Genomic DNA, 9,753 nt, shown 5'->3' with positions numbered 1-9,753 from the left:
TCCTCCACCCCACAAATTAGTACAGTTCCAAGGCTTCAACCATTCGTACTCTGCATGATCATTGTGTGTTTTAGATTCCTATGTCCCAATGAAAAAAATAAGCGGTAAGGAAACAATTGGGAACTGCTCTTACTTTTATTTTATCTTCCCCATCCCCCAATTTACTAAACTAGACCAGCTGAAGTACTGAACTGCTGAAGAAGAAAAATGAAAGAAGAGTTTGTTAAGACACTGAAAGATCTTCTGTGTTTCTGCTCTCCACAGTAGTCACAAAGCATCAAGCAATAAAGGTGCTGGCTCTATCCTTTGGCTTGTGCTAAAAGCACAACAAAGCATCTATCTGAGAGTCAGGCATGGTTCCTTTGACACTCCCTTCTCCCACAGACACACAGGCTGACAACAACCATTCAATATAAACAGTACTACAGGCTGCACATACGAGATAAATCAAATGATGATTTTTAGGGATGAAGAGGTGACTGAAATAAATAGGGGTTAAGGGACACAGATGCTTTATTAATTATGAGATTTCTCTTTTTTTTTCCTGTGTAAGCAGTTTATTGCTGCTGTGAGGATGCTGCACAATTGAAAGTCTCCAGACTTTGTACGTAATCATAACTAATGGAGTAAGCATAAGGGGGCTTTCTCTAATAGTCATTTTTATTATGAATAAAATAAAATCCCCAAAGTTTATTTAGCATTACATCTAATGATACACCCGAAATATACTGGATACTATAACAGTAGACAAAAGTTTATACACGCATACACACACACACACACACACACACACACACAAACACACATTCACTGTATCTTTCCATTTTTCAAAAAGTTACAATAGCTCTTTCAACAAAAACGCTTTCTCCAAAATACTGCGGCCTCAAATTCAGAGTATTCTAGAGAATAAAAGTACCACACTAGCCAGGCTCTCACTCTGACCCAATCTCCCCAGGCTTTGGAAACCAAACTGACCTGAATGCAATGAAAGACCCATAAAAATTCATCTCCTGTTGGAAGTGGCAAATCTTCCTGTAGCATTTACAGCTGTGGTGTATAGGGACCCATTTATTTCCAGGTTATCACCTTCCACCCACAGCAACATAAAAGAAAGGCTCAGAGACTGACAGGAATCAACAAAAGACCTCATTTCTTCCTGCAATGGCAGAGCAGCTCCTGGGAGAGCTGGGCAATTTGGAACAGTAGCTGAAGGTGGGAAAATGTCAACTATCTGTGAACACAAGGGCCTTTATCCAGATTATTTACAACTATATATAGGAGCTTCTGAGCTATGCTGCTATGCACAGCATCTACTACCTGGACAACACTAGCACTGATTACAGTTCAACATTTCAGTTCAGCTTCACCAACAAACTATCATGTTCAGAATATAACAGGAATAAAATTGCCATGGTGTATGGGGCATTCAGATCTTCTGCTCAGTTCCCTTATTCCTAGTGTGCTGTAGTGGTCATGAAGCCCACTAGATGACTTAGGGCAGTCATTGTCTCTCAGCCTAATCTACCTCAAGATAAAATGGAGAGAAAGAGAGAGAGGAAAAGTGTGTACATCAGGTGGGATTAAATGTATAAACAAACAAACAAACAAACAAACAAACTAGGGAAAAGTTTTATTTACTGACTTACTTACTTACTTACGGTACTTACTTACTTACTTTGTTATTATTATTTTGCCCAGGACAACCCAAAGCCAAACAAAACACCCCACAAAGATACATTAAAGCCAAGAGGAGGGGAAATACGTTAAAAACATCCTATCCACTTCTAAAAGGCCACAGATACTTAAAGGCCAAAGGCATAGTTACAGATGAAAGTTTTTGCTTGGTGCCTAAGAACATATTATGATGGCACCAGGCGAGCCTCCCTGGGGAGAGCATTCTACAAATGGGAAGCCACCATAGAAAATACCCATTCTCATGTTACCAACCTCCAGGCTTCTCATGGAGGAGACGCAGGAAGAAAGGCCTCAGATGATGACAGCAAGGTCCAGCTTGGTTCATATTAGTCTCTTGATGAGATGAAGACCTCAGGGTACGGATTCATGATTGTAGGAAAGGTTGCCATTTATTTAAACATACTGTGTTGAAAATCATACATCTTATAATTTTGTATGTCGGGAGGTACCAAAACCAGGGCTTTTGATTAACACCCAGCATCCCATTCTGAACTATCAACCATATATATGCCAGAAATTTGGGGGTAGAGAGGAGGAAAGTGAAGAGGGGAGGAGAGAGACACTGACCTCCAGCAGAAGGGAGCAAACTTGACTTTACACACTAACTGATTTAAAGGACAATGTGCTAAGCTGGTCTTAAAAAATGAGCCACAATGCAGATAGGGCAAGTCAAAACCTGTTAAATTTAAATCTCATGCTGGTTCATGCTAAACTAGCAGCAAGGGAGTGACTCAAGAGGAGTCAAAACAAAACCCTATAAATGATCAACAAGCTGATGATAAGAGGAGGAAGGAAGAGGTTACATCTTAGTGTAAACTGAAATCCAATTAACTCTTCTGACTATATACTAACTGCTACGTTTTACCCATATACACATGCTGAACTTCCTAAGGAAATTTCTAAAATTATCTCTTTCTTCATTAATAGTATGTTCCTTGTGCTCATCAAGTGATAAAATATTGAACAGGAAATTCCAAAAAATACCTCATGCTACTTAAATAAGAGGCAAACGCCTGTTTCCAATTTGCATCCTGTATGCCTCCATTTTAGCAACATAAGATTATTCAGGCAATTAAAAATTTCTGCTTACCTGATGCATTTACAATCACTGTGTAGAGACATAAAAACACAAGGCTTAGACAATTCTACTTAGAGGGAGAACATGTATGAACACAGGCGGTGTCATTCCACCAAGTCAAAGCATCATCCTGCATCTCTACTTGTATTTTCTGTGTTGGGAAAAGACAGACTGCCTTTTGGGACACAGAGCACTTAATGGACTTGCATACTGTGTGAAATGTAATACAAAGCAGAGGTACATCTTAAAGATGTGCAACCTTCCCTTCAGATTTTAGTGGCATTCCCAAACACATCAATATGTATGTACCACAAAAAAATGAACTACAGAAATAATGTGCAAAAGGAGGAAATACTTAGCGTCCCCTGCAAGAAAAACCAGTGATGTAGAAAACACGTCTTACTCTTAAGTCATAAAAAACCCACTGAAATCTTCTACCAAAGGCCATAATAAGCAAAGTAGGAAATCCAACAGGCATTATTCTCTACTGACCTGGTAATTAGTGGCATGATCAAAATGATTCAGAACGACCTGACCAAGGAAATAATGCTGCCTTTAAAGCTGGCAAAATTGGTGTTTTGATTGTTGTTGTTGCTATAAGTGGAAGTAGAGGGGTGGACTTTTCACTACATTTTTTTATTCTGAAATGTGGGTTGCAGCAACAAAGTTTCATGTAAACAAAGTTTATATGTGAATAAGTGCTGCCATCTAAAGCTAGTTACTGGACATGCACTGTGTTTAATTCCATAAACTGAATACCAGAATATCTGAACAGCACTCAAGGCTTTTGCATACAATCCATCACATTTCTTCCTTTATTCTATTAGCTTTCTCAGAGATCATTTCTAGTCAGATTTGATTTGTGCAGTGACGGTACCATGGCCCTGGCTCTATAGTTTTGCTGTAGAGCCATTTTTAAACAAAGAACAGCACGGCTCTGTACCCCAGAGAATTGCTCAGCTGGAGGAATGTAGGAAGCTGAGATGCCTCAACTAAGACTATTCCCTTCCATCTAGCATACTACAGCTGAGTGGTTCTGCACTGGTGATGTGAAGCAAAATTGTGTTAATCTAGCAAAATTATGTATAACAATGTGTCAGAAGGCAGCAGGAAGCCTTTTTGATTTAGACAAGTCTTCTAAGGAGTGTGCTCATTAGAAAAAGAAATTAGCCAGCAAGGAGCTCTGAAGACAAATAGATCTCTGTTCCATGCAACCATTCACATCACATGCACTATTCATCACACCAGTCATTCATACATCCACATTCCACATGATCCCATCACCACTGACTGCACTAGCTGAAGGAAGTTTGCATTTTCCCAGCAACACAAGATACTTATTTGATTGCTTGGAGAGTACAGTATTCCTGCAACAGAAGCACAGCCTTAGGGGATGATATATGGATCCCTCAAAGCAAATAAAAATAACACCTGTGCAAAAATGAACCCAATAATATGGAAATGACCCAAGAGAAACACATGTATGTAAGCAGAATACATCCAACATGCCAACTGTACCTGGAGGAGCAACTCTTTTTCAACCACTTCTTCCGTCTTGCTAATAAGTCGTTTCTGCAATGCATGTATCTTTTGTATCAACTCATAGGTATTTGGGTCGCTGGCCTGCATGAATAGGAATACAAGTTTTTAGTTGCAAGTTCTGTGCCTTGTAGTATGCCTAATTGCTCAAAACTTAAATGAATACCTTCCACACTAAACATGGCCTTACATAATAAAACTTAAACTTTAAAGCTGTTATTTATTCCCCTAGCAATATGAACAGCCCAAGCTACCAATCTAGACTGTAGCAGGTTCAAATTGCTTCCACACAGAGCAGTCATGGAGATCTGCCTATGCACCTCATTTAGGATTTGAGGAAGCATCAGTTTCATTGATCAACAGATCATGTGCAGGCAAGAACATATCCTGAACACAATAGAACGTAGTCACATGATTGTTGTCTTCTGGCCAGTAGTACCATCTTCTGAATTGTAACATTCATGCTACACTTTGTATTATTGGGCTTTCAAAGAACTTTTGATATAGCCCCTCAATCAATTTTTAATGCGGTCAAAGACCAGGCAGCAAAGTTAACAATAACAATATATGCCACATCCACATGAAGAAACGGATGTAATTAAAAATTGCCTATAAACTTATTTACATTAAAAATAACACTCCTTCAGCTAAAATCTGAATTCCGGAGATTAAAATCAGTACTCATTCGTCAGCCATCACTGTCACCACAGCCTGTCTTGTCCTTGTTGCTATAAAACAGAGTTTTGCAACAGGCCTGATGATATCTAGATTTTTATCAGCAAGAAGTTTCCTCTAAGCATCCAGGAAATTTCCTTAATAAAGGTAAAAAAAGCTCTCTTCAGGTACCACGGGCAGTGTAGAAGAACGTGCCCAATGGATTCAATCTCATTAGAATTGCATGGACATATCTGCCCTCTAGTAGTGCTGAAGGGAGAACATTAAAATGGGCTCTGGAAAATGTCCAACAATGTTTAACATTTGCTGGATGGGATATTTGAGATTTGTGCAGAGATTTATAGATTTTAGAGGATCAGATAAAATCAGTTTGGAATTCTATGTCCCAGATTTGTTCTTTGATTATATATCTGGCCCTTCCCATTTCCAAACTATTCAGGAGAAAGGCCATAAAAGGACAGTTTTCTTGTAATGCCCTTCCACCATTTTGTTTGATAGTTATCAACTAGCAACAAGGGAAACAGCCCAGCTGGAGTCTTATTAAGTCTTAGCCATGTGTATAGAGTAGCCACACTTTGGCTTCAATCCTATATAGGCCCATCTCCAGTCACAGGGCTGCATTAGGGACACATTTACGGGTTCAGAGAATTGACCTAAGAAATCCTGATTGTATTTTTTCATAGGAGTCCAAATTAGAGAGGGGAACTAATTGTGTACCATATAATAGTTGTGCTATAGATTTTTCAGCAAATAGTTTAACAGCAGCTGGAATAAAATTTCCTCCCTTTGCTCGGTGGAATATTAAAATTGCTGCAGTACTTTTTGGGGCAGTTGGAATACTGTGTATAGTTGTGGCCACCACATATCAAAAAGTGTATTTTAGAGCTGAAAGATGTGCAGAAAAGGGCAACCAAAATTACCAAGCAGCTGTAACAACTTCCCTATATGGAAAGTTGCAAACAACATTTGAGGTGTTTCAGTTGGGGGTGAGGAGGAGTGAGGAGTAGTAGTAGTAGTAGTAATAATAATAATTGTTGTTGTTGTTGTTATTTATACCCCCACCCATCTGGCTGGGTTTCCCCAGGCACTCTGGGCAGCTTCCAGCAAAATATTAAAATACAATAATTCAGTAAGGGAGGACATGATAGAAATGATGAATAAATTATACATGGCGTGGAGAAAGTGGATAGGGGAATGCTCTTCTCCCTCTCTCATAACACTAGAACCCAGGGCCACCCAATGAGAGCTGAATATTGGAAGTTTCAGGACAGAAGTATTTTTTTACACAGTGCATAGTTAAACTATGGAATTTGCTGCCACAGGATGAAATGATGGCTACTAAATTGGAGTTTTAAAATGGGTTTGGACAAATTCATGGAGGATTACAGTATTAATGGCTATTAGTCATGATAGCTGTGCACCACCTTCAGAACTGGAGGAGGCATGTATCTGAGTACCACTTGTCGAGGAACACAAGTGAGGCAAATGCAGTTGCACTCATATATATCCTGCTTACAGGCTTCCCATAAGTATGTGGCTGACCATAGTGCAAACAGGGTGCTAGTCCACATGGGTCTGTGGGCTGATCAGGGCTCTTAGGTTCTTATTCTGGTAGTTTTGGAATACATTGGCAAAATGCTCCAGAGCGACTACTGTCATCAATTACTTCCAGAGGTGGTGCTCACATGGAAAATTGTGTTGACATGCACATTGTCCCAGAACATTTTATCAACAGTGATCAACATTAGAGCTGTTTGCCCTGGGGCATCTGCTATTTTGCTGCAGGGCAGTAGTGTGAAAGTTTAGTCACTGCAACATGCTGCAAGAAAAATCTCCTATGACAGCAGGGTCCCAGAAGCAAAGGGAGTCCTATAACAATGCAGGCAATTACAGGGTTTTCTAGCACAGGACAGCGAGCGGAGAGAGGGATATTAGCAAACCACATTTTTCTTATATATGCTATTGCTATTCTATCTTCACACTTGAAAAACAAATGAACCCAGTGATTCCTAATGAGATAGACTGCAAATACTTTCCCTTGTGTTCTACAACCACAACCACAACACACTGGCTCATAACACTGGCCCTGTTTGCATGCAACAGTAAGCCAAACTATGTCTTACGGGGGTTGCACAAACATGCTGGCTCTCAGAGAAGAGCTCCCATGCACTTTACTCCTCCCTAGTCCTTTTAGAACAATGTGGCAGTTAAGCCAAGGTTTGGCTCAGAATGTCATCTGAACCTGGCATCACAGTTTAGGTCTCTGCTCCTTAACAACAAGCTGCAACCACTGAACAAATGTTTGCATGAACCTGATAAGCCATTGTTTGGCTTATTGTAAAATGTGAATCAGGCTGCCGAGAGAAGCTTTCTAGAATCCTCCCATCTGTTTACAAAAACATGCCCAATTAATAAATTCCTAAGGACTAAAACATAGATGCTTTATGCCTTTAACAGCCAAAGTGTTGATTTGCAGGAATTGTTCTATTTTTTTGTTCTGGAGATGAACTGAGGCACTGTTACAAATTATTTCAACTGATTCTATATACTGGATGATCAAGCTATTTCAAAATGATTCTAGAATTCAAAGACTTCATTTTCTGCAAGTATCAAATTGTTGTTTATGTGTAAGATTTAGATGTATAGCTGACTTTATCCCACAGGCTATGGACAGGTTACAGTAAATATTTCTAAAATATAAGCAATTTCTAAGCATTTAAATTCAATTATATTCTATATTCTATCTGCTTCTAAAGGAGAAATTCCAGAATACTTTATCAGATAAAAATAAAGCATCAAAATATCAGAATTGTCTGCTGGGCAAATCAATACAACCAAAACATTCAGCTTGAGTTCTTCAGAAACTTGAATACTGCAACCAATTTGAGAGGTCAGCTGAACAACATTTGGCACTGCATAAAAGACCAACATGCATGCAAAACAGAAATCTCAGCAGCTTGAGAAATGTTCAAATGTATCATTTCTGCTCATGGGTTTAGCTTATATTAAAAGAGATCTTTATTTATTTTGCTTTCAGTTGTGAAGCAAACGAGTGTACGTGTTTATAATAGACTACACAGAATGTTGTACTGGTTACTAAGATTCTTTTCTTTCCCAAATTTATACATGCCCTTTCTGCTTCAACTCAATTGTTCTCTCTTCTGTTCTCTGTAAACTTCATCCAATGCAGCATTTCACATTTGACCATGGAAGAGTCGTTCCTTCTTTAAGGTGGGTGGGACTCCCTTTGAATTGTTTAATACTCTATCCCCCGTCAAAGTTAATCAACTATTTCACTTTCAATCTCACCTTCAGACCTTTCTCTTCTCTTTGGGCTTTATCAGTTTTCATTCTGCAAAACTTTCTGCAATCATACATCATGGAAGCAACGCAAAAATAATCCCCAAATGCCTTGTGCCTATAAAGCCTGTCTGTCATTAACCACCATAGAATATGGTGTGAAAATTTTAGCCTGTCTGCCCTTTTTAATGTCAGTTTGCACAGGATTAAAATATGCTTTGCACCATGCTATCTATTTGAAAAACCGGGTCTCTTTGAAAGGTGAAATGTTACCTCTAATTTTCTCCATCTGTGAACATTCATGGGGTTCTCAAGCTCTTCCTCCAAGGCTCTACAGCGGGTCCGTTCCTTTAGTAACTCCTTCTGCATATGATAAACTTCTTGCCTTCAAAAAGTAAGAAATACAAACACCATGACCTCTGCAAAGAAGTCAATATGGCAAAATGTTTATTAACTCTCTTATTTGGTGTAAGAGACAAACGCGTAGCCATCTCAGTACAATTCTTCTTTCGCATGTATTTACTAGTAATTTCAATTACTCAAGCAAACATTTCCAGCACTGGCTGTAGAAGAGTTTCATGTTGTAATGCTATTATTTTTTGAGACAACCATCTCAGGCAATAGGATCCACAGAGGCAACAAACTATGATGTAGATATTTATTCCCCTTTGTTCCTAATGTAGGAACTTCACTTATTCCTTCTTCCCTAGTTGGGGGGCGGGCACCATTTTGTGGTTTGCCTCAGGTACCAAAATGTTTGGGGGTGGCCCTACAACTGAACATTCATCGAAGGATATAAACTGAAGGCTGTTTCAAGGCAGGCAGACTCCAGAAGTTTATTGTAGCTGAGGAAACATGCATTAAATTGTTCCTTTGGGCAGCTTGAGGAAGTCCCACTTACATTTCTATTCATAGTGTTTCAGCCAAATATCGGAACTGAAAAAACTCCCACCTATCCTCATTATCTCTTCACCAGACTTAAGAGTAAAAATATACCTATAAAATATATTAAGGCATGCCAAAAAATGTAATCTGTACACATGAGAAATGTGTATTTTCAATCATGTGTTTTCTACAAATGCAGATGCCAGTGCACTGGGCTCTCTGTGACTTCTTACATGGCTGCAACAAGAAATACAGCATTTAATTACTGCCAGCTCCATTAGACCTCTCCATCAACTATCACCTGGTAACAGTCATTCCAGCAGGCAGTAGTGGATCTGGTCTTTCAGCAGAGCTGAAGGAATGCCCTCTGCTTTGTGTCTCTAAGGCAGCCTACTATCAAGAATGGTAGCCAGGGCAGTGTGGGTGGGCTGCATTGTTCTCCTGTCTTCCCAACGCTGGACATCACTGCCACCAAGATGCAGGGGGACAAGGCAACAGAAGCTCAGCACAATGCAGGTATATTGGATTGGACACACCACTGCCCATACCATGCCATGCTAAACACCTGCTGCCCTGCCCCT

The 9,753-nt window shown here is 39.5% G+C and overlaps 1 protein-coding gene across 1 annotated transcript in view; it reads right to left on the bottom strand.

The window, feature by feature from the left end:
• CFAP58 (cilia and flagella associated protein 58) overlaps nucleotides 1–9,753 on the bottom strand; it is an 86,394-nt gene that overhangs the window by 36,677 nt on the left and 39,964 nt on the right. Inside the window, exons 14-15 of the mRNA XM_028730340.2 lie at nucleotides 8,561–8,672; nucleotides 4,292–4,396 (exon numbers count right to left, since the gene is read on the bottom strand). Coding sequence (XP_028586173.1) covers nucleotides 4,292–4,396; nucleotides 8,561–8,672 — 217 coding nt within the window. The remainder of the gene's footprint in view (nucleotides 1–4,291; nucleotides 4,397–8,560; nucleotides 8,673–9,753) is intronic.

The sequence above is a fragment of the Podarcis muralis genome, chromosome 6, assembly GCF_964188315.1.
Source record: "Podarcis muralis chromosome 6, rPodMur119.hap1.1, whole genome shotgun sequence".
NCBI classification, from domain to species: Eukaryota; Metazoa; Chordata; class Lepidosauria; order Squamata; family Lacertidae; genus Podarcis; species Podarcis muralis.
The sequence above is the reverse complement of the archived record's forward strand: the minus strand, read 5'-3'. Positions and strand labels throughout refer to the sequence as shown.